The 18,911-nt window shown below is 37.8% G+C and overlaps 1 protein-coding gene across 3 annotated transcripts in view; it reads right to left on the bottom strand.

Annotated features, from left to right (window-relative positions):
• The window catches only part of LOC139954159 (testin-like), a 45,062-nt gene extending 26,916 nt beyond the window's left edge, over nt 1-18,146 (bottom strand). For 2 of the 3 annotated variants that reach the window (XR_011788059.1, XM_071953855.1), the window contains exons 1-3: nt 11,091-11,397; nt 5,324-5,409; nt 2,910-3,156 (exon numbers count right to left, since the gene is read on the bottom strand). Coding sequence is in view for 2 of the 3 variants with exons in the window: in XM_071953855.1 (XP_071809956.1) it covers nt 2,910-3,156; nt 5,324-5,409; nt 11,091-11,165 (408 nt within the window). In the remaining variant the exon portion in view is untranslated. Of the gene's footprint in view, nt 1-2,909; nt 3,157-5,323; nt 5,410-11,090; nt 11,398-17,774 lie in introns of those variants that run through there. The other variant, XM_071953856.1, reaches the window with a different exon arrangement.
• Between the last annotated feature and the right edge of the window lie 765 nt (nt 18,147-18,911).

The raw sequence follows: 18,911 nt of genomic DNA, 5'->3' as shown, positions 1-18,911 counted from the left end.
GGTTGTCTTCAGCCGACACCATCTCAGGAACTTAGTTTAGACATGGCTATATTCTCATGTGAAAACAGCAATGGAGGGTGAAATTGTAATTTAGACTCGGTGTACCTCCCTTGGTGTACCTAGCCATAGCTTCATTAAGTCACTTGGTTTAGATGCAGCTATTTTCTCATATTAAGACATCAATGAAGAGAGAAATTGTAATTTAGACTTGCTGTACCTCCTGGAGAGATGAAAAACCTTTCCTTGATGAGTTAAAAGCGACCTCCCACTAACGTGGATGATAACAACTGTCAGAACCACTTATAGTCGCCATCAAAAGCTGAACCAATGCCCAGCAGCATACATTCATTCACATTTCTAACAATCACATCGCTCCAATATTGCACATGAATCATACAATGTGTATGTGTACACTAAAAAATGTTGTTGATGTTTTTGACAAACAATTGAGCAGGCAACAACCGCATTAATGGGTCCGCAGGGTATAGTTAAATCTATTTTGCTGGCAATATTCAGCTTTGACATCTTCACGAAGGTGGCAAATTGTCTGCTTTCAGTGTATAAATTGTAGTGTATACTTTTTTTTATGTATTAAGCCATCTATTTGTGCAGATTTTGATCTCATTTAGAGCATAGTTTAGAGGGGACACCCACCCCGTCCCACTGGCTACGCACAACTGACTAGAATCTATCTCCAGATCCTCCCCATCTCCACTGAAACGACATCCATTAATGGGCTTCCTTAGCCACACATATATTGCACCCACACACTAAAACGGTGTTCACAAGTTCCTGTATTACTCCACACAGGATGCGCGTATAGGAAGCGCAGGAAGGAGTTAACATATGAAGTAGTTCCTAGAGTGGGTGCTCCGATTAGACACCCATTTAAACAACCTGGTTAAAAGAAAAGTCAAGGCCTGTATACATCGTTTTTGAAAGGGCAAGGGCACCAAGGCATTTTCTCCTTGATAAAGGGCACTCTATAACATTGTAAATTTCTACTGAAGCATTTCAAGGGCACCAAGGCAATGACCAGGGGCATTGAAGCAATCGCCTTTGTTGCCTCTGTATGAGGCCTGAACGATTTTTCAGCCGTGTTGTCCTGAGCTCTTTTAAAGTGACTTAACAGTGCCAACATTTGCATCTTGCAATGCATCTTGCAATGCATCTTGCAATGCATCTTGCAAACTGAGCGATTTTGTCCAAACAATCAGGGAAATATTCAGCATAATTGGGAAGTGTTGGTAGCTCTGACAGTGACAACATACAATGTATACTGTACTTACACATCATTATATACTTTGCTCTTGTAAAGAGCAAGTCAGTTGTTCCCTTAGTACAGGACACTATGAGGGGCATGTAAAACAATTCAAGGGGCACCAGGGCAATGGCCAAGGGGTATTGAGGCCATTGCATCTGTACTGCTGCCCTTTGTGAAATATCAGGCCCGACGTTGTATACCAAGTGTTTTTACACTTGGAATCATACGATAGTACATGTAAAAGACAATTTCATAAACTTGTATTTAAAATCTATTAAAAGTGACTGTCTTGGTTTGACTGTCACACTTGGTTTCATTTGATACAGGTAATGCAGTCATGCATGATGGGATGGTACAATTATTAGACCCCTATGTAAAGAGGTTGCCAACGAAGAAAGTTTCAAAAAGGTGCCATGCCTGTTTCATATCATTTGAAAATAAACTCAAGATGCATTCATTATATGATGCAAGTGTCACCAGGCTGCAAATATGTACGTAGTTGGGTAAGACACTTATATACTGGCCCATCATGCTGAACACCTCCCCCCAGCCCTTTATTCTTTGAGTTAAGTAACTGATCAAGTCCATGTAGCGTCATGCCGGCAAACATGTTGTTCAAAAACTGTTTGCTCCAATAACTCAAGCTGCACTTGATTCTTGTGCTTGGAATACTTGCACAGCATTGCATTAGCGTGATACGTTGATAGACCCTTGTGATGCATTCTGTGCAAGCAGCATGCACATAATTCGTTCTCTGTGACAACCACGCAACCCCCACACCAAAGATAAACATGTCAATTATCCCCCTCGTATCTTGGACTTCTTGACTGTGGCATCATTCATATCCTTGGGCTTTATCGGTACAATCTTTTAAAAATCTAAAGAACAATTTCTTAAATCCATGGCCCAAACATTTACCCTGTTGACTGTAGGTTTGCTGCTAGGCCAACTACAGTATGTGGAACAAGTGTACTTCATAGAATTTACCATGCTCCATCACTGGCAGCCTTCAGGAAAGCTCCCAAGACTCAACTAATGTGTTTACATGTAACTCCTTATCCTAACTTTATTTAAGCCTGGGCGACTAGTGAAATAAACTACTGGACTAGTCGCGCCTCAAATAGCTGTAAGTGGGACACTAGCCGGGATTAATTTAACTTCCCAAGTACATTGCGACATATTGTTTGTCGCAGGCACAAAAGAGTTAAATTTGTACTGAAAGGATTGAAGGATTGTATCACTGATGTCTAAATGTTTCGTAATGTAAACTAGGTTGGGTCATGAGCGACACAATTTGTTCACCAAGCAGGAAGTACGACTATTTTTGTAGAAGTCGTGGTGGAAGGATAGTTGAATAACAGCAGTTGAGACTTGAATAAGCATCAATAGTTGCCACTTTGAGACGGTAGTCGCACTAGTCTCCCATGCTTGATTCACCTTATTTTTTACTATTCTGCTATTCTGTTTGTTAAGTATTGTGATAAAGCTTCTAAGAGGGCTACAAATGCATTTGTATTGATTGTATTTTATTTGATCTGTTACTGTACAATTCAAACTTAAAGTTCATGTACATTTTTTATAAAACTCAATTCAATTCAGTTCAATTCAATTCAGTTCAATGTCTGAGGGGAAAATAGCAACTTACCAGGTTTTCAGTAGCCCCTTGCGGGATCCACTCGAAGGTAATTTTTTGGGCGGCATTGGAGTCAGCATTGGCCTTCTCGTCGGTGGGCATGGCCATCATCTCTGTATGCTCCATGGTCATGCGATCAATGGTGTACTTCTCCAACTTGGAGGCATCGAAGAGGCGTCCAACCTTGCGGACAGTCTCTTGCACTTGTACCGTGACGGCATGTTCCTCTGGTGAACACTTACAAATCTTACAGATTCTCCTGTTGAATTTGTTGTTATAAAAAAAGAGAAGAACATTGTGCGTTTTCAATTATTGTTTCATGTTTTTGTAGATCAGGTGGGGTCAAATGGGGTGAGAAGAATAAATCTTAAAGATTATTTCCTCTAATTTCTAAAATTCTTGGATACTATGTATTTACCCACTGTTCTTGTTTTTTCAATCGTGATGTGCTTTTGAGTTTGAATCTAGACATAGGAATGGCATGATACATTCACATCATTGTTATTTCTAATTATACACTCAACGGCACAAAAAGCGCCATTGAAACGGGATGCGTAGGAAATGAGAAAAAAAAGTAAGGGAGGAAAACCTCAAAATTTAAACCCTGAATGTGTAGTCAACTAGGTTTCCCCTATTACTGTATGTTGTTTGACTCAACACTGTAAAGCTTGGGTTGACATCCACTAAGCAAGGCCACTCGCCTCACTTCTTCCAAGACAGGAACAGGATTTCCCCATCTCAGTCTCTAGAGATGACTCTAGGGATCTTACAGGTTTGCTCAAAGGGTTATGATCCCAATAGAAGGCTGACGTTTAGTTGTCAAAGTCCTTAATATGTAAGAACTGAAAAACATGTACATTATGTGTACATTTCCAAAAAGTGAAAATTAAAGCACATCTAATTACACCCCAGGCCTGGAATAACATGCAGGCTGTGGAGGCCACTGCCTCTGATGCCTCTGGTCTTGGTTTTTTTAGGGTTAGGGTGTTGAGTGAATCAATGAGGATGCGGGAATGTATGTCAAGCTACTGCTGATTTGTACGAAAAACTATGTACAAACATGACAAAGAAAGATAAACCAAAGTAATACTGTACACAAATCCAAGTTCCAAATAAATGTAGGTTCATACATATGCAGACTGGTTTTTGTCTAGGTATTGCTGGTTTATAGACAAAATTATCAAGACAGATACAACAAAAAATAGTACAATAAAAGTCACATGTGAGAGTTTCAGATGAGTGCAGTGTCTACTGTGGCGGTAATTTCAAAAGTATAGCGAATCAGTCCACCAGTACATGTGTTTAGTGAGGTGACGGCAAATGGACACTAACCCTCAGAAATCCAAAAAGCGATTCATTTAAGAATGGGTTTGGGGTGAAAACTTATTAATTAATATTAATTAAGTCATTAATAATTTATCCAAACCATACTATTTTAACACATTAGAAGGGAATGCTGTTTAAACTAATTTATATTACTGTATTGCAGAACTATGCTTCACCGGTGTTACCAATTGGAATGAATGAATGAAGTTTTTATGGTGTTTAATTGTTGGAGTATTTACCAATCTACATGTATCCCTAACAACTTTAAATAGGACAGGCACTTCCGACATCCAAAAAGACCAGTAGCAACTCAACAAATTGAGGAAATGAATGCCAAGGCCAAGGTCAATTCATGGCATGCAGGGACAACCTGGACAGGTTCTTTGTGGCATCCAGGGTAATTTATAATAATACAAATTATAAACAACTCTTCAAATTCAAGAGAACCAGACTACTTTGTCCAGTCTAGGTGTTGTTAAACAAACTTACATGATGGAATGGGAAATGATAACAACTTAGATGGTAGTGAATAGCAGTGAACAAAAATCCAATACTCTTCAATGCATTTTTTTTTTTTGGGGGGGGGGGGTGGGTGCAATTAACAGGGTTCAATGCCTTGTTTCTTAGAGGTCATTCAGTTCAGTAAAATCCTTTCCCCTATACAGTGAAGTTTTTCAAACATTTTTGCTTGTAATGCTTGGCCTCTAAAGGCCTTGGTGAAAGGCTACATTTAGCAGGGTTTTCATTTCATATATTGTTAAATATGTTGATGCATTTTGCAGGGTACCCAGAAAACGAACAGTTCCAATTTTATGACGATGGAGAGGGTTAAGTTCCTGCCCTGGACAACACAATAGAGAGATTTCATTTTCGACAACGGATGGTTCTGAAACAATAATGATGACATTTGGCGTCATCTACAGATGTGTCGGCTTTGAGGACGGTCGCCCCTTAATTTCTACGTCAGTACTTGGGATAAATCTGCGTTGTGCTGAAAACGACAACAGTTTGGCTGAAAACTACTAATACCGTCATAGAACCATCTGTTGTCGAAGACAAAAACTCTCTAGTACCAAACATTAGTCTCGAAGGATTCTTACCGCCAGAAGTGGAGTTCTAATCCAGTGCAGGCAGGTCCGCACTTAAGACACTGTGCTCCTGATCCAATCTCATGTCCAAGCACCACCTAAATAGAATGGGAATCAAGAACATAAGCCAAAGGGAAATTCATTTCACAACAACAAATAATGATTGAACATCATTCACACCATTTGCAATTTGTTCATTCACAGTTTAAGAAGTACAGTCATACTTTTTTAATACTTTTTTTTCGGGCTAACAACCAAGTTTAAAATGTTTATTGTAAAATTGTAGCCTTGTGAGAAAAAATACACAAAATACTGGAAGACTTTGAAGGTCAGTCACACTATATCAAGATCATTTTTAAATTTAGTAAAATTGCAATTACAGCTCTTGTTTACATTTTGGTCCAGGTTTCTTTAAAATCTGCAAGAATGAAATAAGTTTTTGACATGCACAGCAGTTGTAAAACCATTACAATGCAACTCACTTGATGCTGCTTAGCTATGCAAATCTCTGCATTTATTTGTTGCAAAACAAATATGCTTGACTATTCCAAGCAGAGAAATGCCATACATACTGTACAATGGGTAGTTCAATTCAACCCCACATTTATCCAGACGACAAACAATACATTTATAGGGCTTGAGATATTATTATCAATAGATTACACCACATGTATGATAATTTAGCTTGTAACCTTATTCTGGCATCATTTGGTTACAATGCTTAGCAAATGTTTATGGCCAGCTTAATTGGGCTAAGATTCTTGGCACTCCTTGAGACAACGCCAAAGGTGCAATGAAGTATTATTAGGCCTGAGTCAGCATTATTTTGTTGTGCTTTTAAAGCTAATTTTCATGCATTAAAAAACCCCAGCTACATGTGATTGCGCCCTTGAGTCATGAAATTCAAGCTACAATTGCTATGTAATCACCAGTGAGTCTGATGTGTTCAGCACATGTACCGTAATGCACATAGTAGTAGTGTGACTAATGTTTGAACCATGTCATTTTATACACTGACTGAATGGTTTTGATTTCTGAGACAATGCGCATGTTAACTCAAGGCAAGGAACACTCCCAGTCATGTTCACACAGTACTGTACAATTTGTGAAAAAGAAACCTCAACCAAATGACCATTCAAAACCTCAATAAATCTGTAAATCAACAGTATACTCCAACTACCCCATTTTCAAGAGACCAAAATATAAAATAACAAAATACTGAGCCCACTTTCCCTTTCAGTACTACTTATACACACTGAAAGCAGCAATCATAATGTTTCATGCAAAAATGGCAGCTTTTTATATCTGTGAAGGTCACGCACGCTGGCGTGCAGTTACGTATTGTTCTCAGTTGGCCTAAACCTCCACTTTGAAAAATCTATTATTGCGTGTGTAGTCAGCTATACATAACAAGCCATTGAATTGTGTGGACTACATGTACAACCTTAGAATTTATCAATCAGATGATGTAAATAGTGTATACATCCTTTATAGTGCTGTTCACCATAGCATGTGTCCAGCTGCACACCCACAACTTCAACCTTTAAAAACAATTACAATTACATGCTATAGCCCCATATTAGGTAAAAATTTTAACAAAAACAACCTTTAGTTTATAATGTTTGCTTAGCAAATTAGCTTAGCAGAATTTTTTTTATTACAAATAAATGCAAAAAGCACACAATTTTGGCTGTAAATTTTCTACGTGTAAAATAATTCTGTACAAAACTCAATGATGATCTTGTGTGTTGACATTGGGAAAACTGCCACAAGACATGTACTGGTATTATAAATGGCCATTATGAAGTTATGAGGCTTTTTGTTCATGCTCTGTGACACCGTGGTCGAAGGTTATTCCATCCAAAATGTCCACTTTCTTATATTTTTGTTTTTAAATCCAAAAAACACACTGCTGCTATTTAGTTTGAGGTCAAAATACAACTGATATGTACAGTCAGCCATTTCTATGGCAGCTGCGTGTCAGACTGTTCTCGTATGATTTAAACCTAAAGTCTGGTGGTTGCAAAAACCTAACCCACATGAACCATGTTTAGACAAATAAATTCAATAAGTAAAGTTTCCTGGTTTTTCTCCCTCTTTTTTGCAAGATTTCTAAAAGGAAACCTCAGTTACATCACTAAACGAACACCTAGCAAAACTTGTATGGATTGCATTTGTACATGTACCAATTATGGATGTCAAACTGAGGCAGTTACATCCACATGATAAGAAAGTGTTGCTTTTACAATAGTTCAGGACCAACCCATAGAGCACTACCTGTGTAGACACCATCTCTCTAGGGGATGTCTGTTGTGTGAACGCCTTTGACCTTATAAATGGAAGACTGGCACTGTCAAGGTCTCTGACCCTAAAGCTTCATGAGCTGAGATGGCATGTAGGTAAATTCCATGGGAAAACTCCCAGGAATACAAAAATACACAATCAAAACACGATCACAGCACTCAAAATGAACAACATGAACTTTGTTCTTGTACATTTTTAGTCACTGGGTATGAAGTTTCTGTAGCAAGTTGTGTTTTACACAATGTGTACTTACACACAGAATGTAAGTAACCAAGAATAAAGGTAGTATAAAAATATCTATAAATGTTCTTTTGCATACCCCACAGTTACATAGTACGATCAGCCATATTTCACACTATACATTGACCTATGACCAATAATGTGAAGTAGTGTGATTTTTTCTTATTTTTTAATCTCTGTATATTTTCCTGTAATTCGACCTCCGGTCGCCATGGGAATTTGTTTTTAAAATAATAAACCAATTATGAATGAATGAATGAATGAATGAATGATCAGTGATCAATAGAAAGAATGTAAAACTCACACCTTGTATTTGCTCACTGACCATTTCACTGTGTGACTGTGTAAGTTTACACAAACGATGTGCAAATTGTACAATTTTAAGCATGTAAAGAGCCAATGTTATAACATTAAGGATGGATCATACTGCAAACACATTGATGTATCACGTGGGCATTGCAAAATGGCAATGAAACCAAAACTATTTTCTTTGTTATAAATACCTAATTATAGGAGCCTACATATTATGTTTAAACTACAATGCATCAATGCAGAGGCTTTACACTTAAAGGAACAGGTGCCTTGGATCGGTCGAGTTGGTCTTTGAAAAGCGTTTGTAACCGTTTTTTGTAAAATGCATATGGGTAGAAAGATGTTGTAAAAGTAGAATACAATGATCCACACAAACATGCCTCGAAATTGCGTGGTTTTCCTTTTACCTCGTCGACTAACACGTCGGCCATTTATGGGGGTCAAAATTTTGACTCCCATAAATGGCCGACCATGTTAGTTCGCACAGTAGAAGGAAAACCACGCAATTTCGAGGCAAACTTGTGTGGATCATTGTATTCTACTTTTAAAACATCTTTCCAACCATATGCATTTTATAAAAAATGGTTACAAACGCTTTTGTTTTGACCAACTCGTGTTCGTTTAAGGCCTGGAATTGCATGAAGGCCACTGTCTTTGTATTATTGCCCTCTTCAACAGTTTTCTATATTAGACTAAGATTTTCCAAGGGAAGTGCCCTTTGCAAAATGAAAAAGGGCCTTGCCCTTTCAAAGATGAAACTTCAGGGCTGCTTGCACGCTTGTTTTACCGAATTAAGACAAACTCCTTATGAAGGTGAACACGGGCTGCAGCTGCACATCAAATGAATCATCACATCTTGAGATAATCTAGCGCCATGTACACGCTAACTAACAAGATCATAAAATGTCCAGACAATAATGTGCAGGCCAGTTGCGCCAGTGATGGTACATCAGGCATAGCATCAAGCTTGTTGCAGGATTTTAATTGATGCCGTCTCATACTTTTAAAGGAATGTTAACAGAATACGGTAAGAAACAAAAATCGTGAAGATCACAGATTTACATAAACTTACAGTCTAATGATGATGATAGTAGAAAACATCCCTTGAAACATTTCTGTCTGAAATTTCATATTATGACAAATAAATAATATAGTTTCGCGTTTGGAGTTTATCGCTCAGTGAGCGTTTTATTCATTTTTGTTGTGGCATCGATGCAACGCAAAATTTGTAATCGGTTTTTCATTATTCTCTCGTGACCCAGATGGCCGATCGAACTCGAACTTCTACAGGTTTGTCAGTTTAAGTATGGTGGATTACATTTTAAAGTGCTTACACTGCCAGCAACTTGTTTGCTATCAAAACCAAGTCTGTAATGTTCCTTTAAGCTTGTGAGGCACACTAATCGCACAGATTACATTGCTTTGACATGTTATTACTAGTTAGGCATAATGTTTAAGACAAGTCTTGCAAAAAATCAAACATTGGGACCCGTAAAGTGCACAAATGTGCTTCCTTCAATCATGTGTTTTAAAAAGCAATGTATGTGGGACCAAATTTCTTTAAATACTTGCATTATTACTAATTTGAGCCTGAAACTTTTTAGGCTATTATTAAAATTGCTTGCATAAAAAAATTCAGTACACACTTCTACTAACTACTTTTGTAGTTGCGATAATCGTAACCCTCCATCCTCCCAACGGTCGGAGGGATACCATATATCGCAACTACTCATTTTGATTTGCAAATTGAATTCATGTACTACTGTAATCAGACCATCGTACATGTATGGGAAAGTGTAATATTTAACCCCTCTTCTCTACTCTAGTGTAGTAGTACAACACTTGCAGTACTACTTTTACTCTTTGGTGCCAATATTTTAACATTTAGCAAGACAAGCCAATATTTTAAAATACAAAGTCATTGCATTAATTTTTAAATAATACATAAATTTCCAGCGGTAATCACATCATTGTAATGCATATGGCTGGTGCTTAGCTCTAACTCTAACGCAGTAACACCTGTTTGCAAAACCTGTTTAACCTTGTGAAAATCATAACACTCCATCCTCCTCTGACCACTGAGTCGAGAGGATGGAGGGTTGTAAACGATTATCGCAACTAATTTAACCATGGACGGTTTACCAGTACCAGCCTCACCATAAAAAAATAATGCATTTACACTGATGGTAGTTGCGATAACGTAACCCTCCTCCCGACTTGCGGCCTTCGGGAGGAGGGTTACGTTATCGCAACTATTACACTGAGCAAGTGCACATTTATGAAAACCCAGCCCAGGTTGGACTTCTGTGTTGCATGTGGGCACTGACTGACGTCCTACCACTAGCAGGGTAAGATGAAAACCATGCCACTAGACCAGACCCAGTTACCATGTTACCGGTGCCCTGGTGTACTCCTTTTTATTTTTTTATTGTAATTTATTGGTCGTCATTTAGGCCTATACGGAAAAAATTTCCCCCATAGTAACTGGGTCTAGAAAACCACTTTTAAATGACTCCTTTTTAAAAAAAAACTTCAAACATTTGTTCCACTTCGTATGGTGGATTGGAAAAATTCAACATGTGTTTTTTGCCAATGTGGTGTCCAACAATGCAAAAACTTCCATTCTTCAAGTGAGACTTCAAAAACTTAAAAAGCTGTCAAGCAATTCCAGGGGAAAAACCAGCAGCACAGAATAGAGCGAGCAAAAAAGGCTTTCTGCTATTAAACACAACACTCCAACAGTGCTATCAACAATAAATTACAACAGGCGATAAGGAATAAAAATAATATTACTTCCTCACTATGACAATGGATGTGTCAACACATTTGCATGCAGTAACGTTACAACATTTATATTATTTAACTCATAATCATCATTCCATTCATTTCAAAGCAGCGAGACTCATTTTCATAGTTTCCAAACCTCTTTCTTGCTGGTGTCGATCTTTGCGATGGATTCGTAAGGATTGTCACCCACATCGTGTTGGACGTCACCCATCTTGAAAAAAAATCAAAAACACAAACCACCCTTCGTCTGGGGAAATTCCAAGGAGTTTAATCTGCCAATCGCTGCAAGTGACACTTCTTTAGTCCCTCGTAAGTGGATATTTCCGAAGGGGATTAGACAACAAGTTAAAGCTGACTGGGGGAAGCGAACAGCCCTCGGCGGCGGCACTGCCTATCTGTTGTGTGCTAGAAATGTACGCAGTTTTGGTCCATTTAGGAGACGGTGTGTGTGTACGATGAGTGCGACGACCGATGCGGATACGCTACAACACGGCAGTACGGAATTACAAACAAGGCATTATCATTTGTCTTAAAGTATTTATATTGTAGCACCAGCTAGACGCAATTTAATGTGTGCAAAAATGCACCTTACCTCAGTTAATTGCACATTATTTCTGTTAGCTTCTTACTTGTGGTCTACTATAAAACTTTTCGTATTGGCGTTACCACACGTGATTTTGTTTGACAGTTCTGAGGTTCCGTAGTACCGATACGTGGATGATTACGACGCGACCGAATAAACAGTCTGCACCGAACCGTATCTAACAAGGGTCGCTTATCTTTGGTATGTAGAAGGCGAACAACCAGACTTACTAACAACCCATAATATCGTTAAGGAATTGTTTGTCAAAGGTTAAACATTGAGTGGGGCCACGCCCATCAGAAATATGTTGAATCTAACGCCACGGGTAAACTTTTTCCTACTTGCCTGTAGGAACTTCTACCACGATATAGGAATTAGTCCTTAACCGGCTACAACCGTCCCCATTTGGATATTGCCAAGGCCTGTATATGTATTGTTGTCAGTTCTCTTTCATCTATCACACTGCTCGCCCCTTGTATATAAACAGATTGTTGATGACGTTCTAGTACGTTTGGATTCCCTGCTGAAGCAAATTTACCTCCGTGGTTTGCATCCAATAGTAAGCAATTATAAATTAAGAGTAATAAAGAAACTAGTTAATGTTATGAATAAAATTAATTTTAATAAAGTAATTAATCGGCTACTTTGCTTAAAGTCACTAGACACTATTGGTAATTGTCAAAGACCAGTCTTCTCACTTGGTGTATCTCAACATATGCATAATATAACAAACCTGTGAACATTTGAGCTCGATTGGTCGTCGGAGTTGCAAGATAACTATGAAAGAAAAAACACCCTTGTCACACGAAGTTGTGTGCTTTCAGATGATTGATTTCGGGACCTCAAATTCTAAACTTGAGGTCTCGAAATCAAATTCGTGGAAAATTACTTCTTTCTCGAAATCTACTCCACTTCAGAGGGAGCCGTTTCTCACAATGTTTTATACTACCAACCTCTCCCCATTACTCATTACCAAGTAAGGTTTTATGCTGATAATTATTTTGAGTAATTACCAATAGTGTCCACTGCCTTTAATATCGGAAATGTAAAATTAAAACAATAGTTACAGATTGGAAGAAAGACAGAAAAAGAGTAAATAAACAAATCAACAAAGAATAAACAAAATAAAATACAAATTAATTTATTAATTACAAGATAGTTTACAAAATTAATGATAAAAATTAGCATGAGCCTGGGAACAAACATTTTTGGGAGGGGCTAAAATCACCTGTTCCTTCAGTTTTTAATGTTTTTTGTTTTGTTTTTCCCGTGAGATAATAATTATTACAAACTTAATAGCGGGAATATTATATAGTTGTTTTTCCCTTACCCCTATAGTAGCCGTATACAGGGGAACATCTCATGAGACCGCTGCACGCATTCTTTGTAAAATTTAAAATGCACAAATCAAGAACCCTAAGCTGACCGCGGCTCTCCCCCCTATTTTAAAACCCAAATTGAATGAAAGAAAAATTGTTTTGGAATTATAAGTTGTGGATGCTGACTGGCATCATGAAGTACGGAATCAGAGAGAATGTTTCGCGGAAGGTGGTGGCGCTGTTTACATTCTGCGACTTATCAGGATGTGCTCTGCGGTACAGATTGTATAGAAACCTTATATCAAAGTTCGCTGTTTCTTTCTAAAATGTTTCGTCGGCGTTTTACACCAACATGTGATAGGGCTCTTAATATGTAACCCATGAGTATTTTGTCTTTTATGAAACAATTTACAACAATCTTGCATTATAAATTATGTTTGACACTGAGTAAATATTTTGTTTATAGATCAAGTTCGAACTTATACAGATTCGTTATTTCCTCAAAAAAGGTGCAGATGCATTTGATATTGTTACCAATCTTACCACGTGCTCTAAACGGTGACGAAAGCCCGTACATCCAATCATTTGCATTTACGTCATTGTGGTTGTGTTTGTGAATTATTTGTTTGTTGTTGTGGCTGACTAAACAACAATAGTAACCAGTATCAACTGCAAGAATGTTTAGCAATGTGGGCGTGCGGCCGGTCACCACTTCTTCCGTGGTACACCACTTTGTGTTCGGATGTCATTGTTGTCCCTGTCCCTTGTCTTTGTCGTTGTCTTTGTGGGTCTAGTATGTAGTGAGTCCGTCAACAGGTTAGGGTATGGGATCCAAGGCTTCAACCAATCCTTTTTCTGATTTGTTATCAATGTTGCTGTTAGTGCCAATGTTAATTGAAACACCAACGATGAATATATCATGTGGGGGCACGACCGAAATAAATGTTTTATTGACCTGATTTGAATTGAAAAAAGTTGGGAGCGATTGGTGTCCCCCTATGTTTCTTCATACAAGCTGCAGTTTTGTTTTGATTTATAAGTGTCATAAACAACACAAAAAACTTATTCAATCGCAGTTGATACAAAACAAATTGTGTCACCATTGACAATTCTTGTTACCACTCTTTTCGACTTTCCAGAGCTCTGCACTAATATTCAGTGTTATACGAAGTCAGAGTGATGTATTTGCTACGTATTGACATGAATGCCCATTTACTTTGATTTCCCCTCCCCCCCCCCCCCCCAAATAGAGACCGATGCAGTATTGGAGCCATTTCAATCGCATTCTCGACTAATAATCTCGCATATTATCGTATAGTCTCGTGATATTAGTATGCCATGCCTGTCAATATTGTTGTTAATTCCCTTCAGCACGGCAGCACATGCCCCGACTGTCATACAAAAAGTCCCGCCAGCTCCAATACGGTGCTGGACTCTTTTCGAAACCACGGCTTCAATGGGCTTTATAGGCTTGTAGGCTCTGCTTGTTTGAAGCCCTTTATCCCAAACACCGGTTTTTCAATATGACTGAAGGAGCCAGAGACCGGAGCCGTGCTAAGCCGAAGTCTTGGTTTCGAAAAGGGCAAGTGTATAAAGAGAATCATTAACTTAAGATGGAAATGAGGTTGCAGCCATCGGCAATCGAATACATTATGAATAAGCTCAACCTCGATCCCTTCTATTGAATATTCCTCGACACGTACGAGCCGGCGTAATAAATGACATACACCAATGACTTTCGTCGTCGTCCAAACAAAAATCCCATCTCAAAAAGCCATTTCAATCATCACCATAAGAAGTGAAGAGAGAGAGAGAGAAAAATCCATAATTAAAAATGGATTATGCCATGGGTCGTTGTTATTTGAGATGATTATTCCATCAGTGCTCTGCACCCAGTGGCTGATCATTCTAAATAAATTCACGGTCAAAGCTAAAGCAGGCTCACAGCTTTTGCTCTAAAATGAATGGTAATAATAAAATGGTAATAATAAAATGGTAATAAACAAGTGCATAAGGGATGAAGAACATTATTTTTGGCTTTTGGATAAAAAACCAAAGGATTTGCATCAGGTTTCAACACTGTTAGTTGTGAATTTTCAAAGGATTTAAATTGTATTCCACACGGGTTAGATGACCATGATAGTAAAGGTTTATATACTCTGCACCGGAAAAGATGAATTTTTCGGACTACAGTTTTCCTGAATCACAGCATTGTGAGTTTAATATCAGAGCATAATATTATAATTTTACATACTGAGGCCTAAACGTTAAAAAGTTAAAAGTGTTTAAATATCTTTACAATGTGCGATTTCATACTTTTGAGAAAGTCTTTGGGGTATCTCTAGGCCATAAAAAGGTATTATTCACTCATAATATTGAGCACCTTGGATCCGCCCTTTTAATTACATTTGTGATAACTGTCCAAAAAGAGAACCATTCAATCCATGATTACTGATTTAAATCTGAACTTATGTTTCAAAGTGACATTTTTGAAATAAAAAACATTTATTCATATTTAAACTCTTCAGTTTACTATAATTTTGTATCAACCAGGAAATGTTTACTTCTAAGTTCGCTACTAAACAATTTGTAAGTTTCAGTTATGCAAGGATATTCATATTAATATATATTTGGTTTGCGGTAACACCATGTGTGTATCTACTTGCCAGGTAGAGTTGTTCTTAGGGAACTGTCTTGCTTTATTCTACTGCCGAGGAGTAGATAATCGGAGGTTCGGGAGACTTCTATTGTATATTGATACTGAAAAGAACGGTCCTGCTTTATAACTATTACCAGGGCGGATGGTATAGAAATTTGACTGGACTACTACTTTAGCTTATAGGATCGTAATAACTGTACTGCCGCGGAGTCAGTTCGGAATTGGTCTCAACGTTTCGACTAGCTTGCTCTAGTCATCGTCAGGAGACGAGAGCAAGCTGGTCGAAACGTTGAGACCAATTCCGAACTGACTCCGCGGCAGTACAGTTATTACGATCCTATAAGCTAAAGTAGTAGTCCAGTCAAATTTCTATACCATCCGCCCTGGTAATAGTTATAAAGCAGGACAGTTCTTTTCAGAACTGAGAAGTCTCCCGAACCTCCGATTATCTACTCCTCGGCAGTAGAATAAAGCAAGACAGTTCCCTAAGAACAACTCTACCTGGCAAGTAGATATACACACATGGTGTTACCGCAAACCAAATATATATTGATACCCCACCATGCAATGCCTCAAATCCTAGATATTCATATTGATACTGAAAATTGACCAAGAAGAATATACCATTTTCTGATTGATGGATAGGCCCAAGCATAAATATGGAGACCATTTTTGGGGGCAAAACATTGAAACAGTTTGCTCAGCTGAAAGTCGTACCGTAATTTTATGGCCACCAAAGAAAATGTTCTATTCAGGCAACATGATCTGACTAAAGAAAGGTATTGTAGGATTGGAAGAATACAAAACATCATTGTTTAGTTTTAGTCTGAAAGCTTATAAATACTGAGTCCATATGGCTTAAAAATCTGAAAATGGGTTGTCCCTATATTTAAACGTCTTTTTGGGTGAAATATTTCATTCTGGTATACCTTTAAACGGTTCCTCAGAAAATGGTTCTATACTTCGCACAAATTAGCAGAAAACAAGTCATAAACTAATGTGGTATTTGGCTTCGGTAATTTTTGATCTTATAAAAACAGCTTGATGAAATTGAGCTATTGATCCAAGATACAATCCGTGAGGTAAGTCTATAAATTGACGCATGCAGCAGCTGTGCGGCCCCGCTGTTTGTCACATTTTGACGGCACTCCAATGGGCTGCATCATCATGCTGCATCATAAAGCAATGCTATGAGATGATATATCTGTTCACCAGATTTTATATTACAAATAATGTTTTGAGACATTACTGTACAGTGAATCACTGTGACGATTGGTAATAGCTAGGTAGGCCTTATTTGAGTATTAAAGAAGTGGGACATCAAATAGGACTTTAATGGGTCAATTTCAGTGAGTTGGTGACAACCGTAAGCGTGGTTTGTCTCACCTTCGGGATTAAAAATACCGACCGATACGCGAGGGTCGCCACTTTAATATGTTTTTGTTTCCTACCATGTTTTGAAAAGGTGTCTTTCTTGAGACCCCGGTCTGAGAGCATTATTTTCATGCACAACAGCGTGTAAAAATAATTTAAAAGGTACTACATTTCGCATTGTTCTATTGTGCCTTTTTTTCCCTTTTCAGAGAGACTTACATGTAGCCCTATAAATGAAGAAAATAAATCATTAGTCGACTATACTGTATTTTGCATCGATATTTTGATTGTAAATCATCAATTAATTTCTTACATCATTGGAGTCCCTCTGGAGCAACGCAGTTTTCGAGAAAGAAGTAATTTTTCCACGAAAAAATTGAATTTGATTTCGACTGACATTAGAATTATAGATTATGAGGTCCCGAAATCAATTGCATCTGAAAACACACAACTTCGTGTGACAAAGGTGCTTTTTTCTACCATTATTATCTCGCAACTTTGACGACCAATTGAGTTCAAATTTTCACAGGTTTGTTATTTTATACATATGTTGAGATACACCAAGTGAGAAGACTGGTCTTTGACAATTACCAAAGGAGTCCAGTGTCTTTAAATAAATTTGACTGAGTTTGTTTAAAAGGGAGAAATGACACGTAGAAAGAATAGTAAAATCCTGCAGATTGAAAGTCAAGTGATTATCTGGTCCCCGTTCAAATATTGTAAATTATTTTATACAAGAAAATTATGAACCTAGATGAATATCACTGTGCTCAATCTGCAATACAAATAACCGCTAATCCGCAAAGGATTTATACGAATTGGTCTTGCCACAAAGACAATTATTAACAATTAATCAAATTATCATTTATATAATTCCTTACATACCTGCCGATCCTCGCACGGAATTTCCTTCTTCTCCGCGGCCATTCCTGTCCCTGACTGATTCCAATCTGTTTATTAAACAATTACTTGCCCTTTCAAATGAAACTTCAAATCGTATTTCCCCAAACTTTCACTTTTAATTACAGAATCTCCCAATCTGCCTGTCTCTGTAGCTTCGTGTGACCTTTGTGTCCACTGCAGATAAGACGCACAGCTATATGCGGCGAGTGTTGCTCAAAGAGTTTATAACTGTGCTTATGAACCTGTCGTGTACAATGCACACACGCCGGGCAATAACTGTAAACTAACTGTCCTAATTCGGCTCCTACACAACGCCCATACACCAACCCGGCTGTTATAATCCATACACACACAACATCAACGTCCGTGGAATTTCTTGCAGTCTGACTGACTTTGTTTTAAAGATGTTCTGTGTGACGTTGTGGTTTTGATATTTTTTTTACAGGCAAGTTCACCGGAAATTCCGGGTAACTAAATTCCTTCCGCTTATAGCTCCCTCCTCCCATGAATTTTAAAAGGATGTTAAATTTAGGATGTGACATTAATTTAGTATTTTAAGTGAAGGTCTTGAGTTTTTTATTTTGATTATTTGAAATGTTTTTGGTTTTTATTTATTCATAATATAATGCAAAGTGTTTACATTTATACTGTTTACTTTTAGAGTGAAATGGGACCCGGCAATTAATAAACTAATCTTTAGGGATTTCTTTTGCGAAAAGTGTCATTTTCAAAATGTTTTTCTCTTTAACCTCACAGACTACTAAATTATTTACTTCACTCCAAAAATACACAACAAATACAATAACCATAGCTGTCAGGCTTCAGGAAAAAAGGTAAAACTAAGTGGGCCTTTTAAAATGGCCAAAAGGTAAAGCAATTTCATTTCTATAAATGAAGAAGATGTAGACTGTTTGATAGGTAGGATGCGCCTTTAATTCACATGACCTTACGGCGTCGTTTTATGCGTGGAATCCAACTCTTCCTGTTTGGCACTGGAAACCAAAACGGTGGATGAGAGTTGTGACGTCAGTAAACATTTCCAGCAATTAAAGAGACGTGGTTTATCGAGGTAGATTTGTCTTAATGAATTGTTAACAGTATTCATTTAATTTAATTACA

This window comes from Asterias amurensis, chromosome 2, assembly GCF_032118995.1.
Source record: "Asterias amurensis chromosome 2, ASM3211899v1".
Classification (NCBI taxonomy): domain Eukaryota; kingdom Metazoa; phylum Echinodermata; class Asteroidea; order Forcipulatida; family Asteriidae; genus Asterias; species Asterias amurensis.
This window is presented reverse-complemented; position numbering and strand designations above follow the sequence as displayed.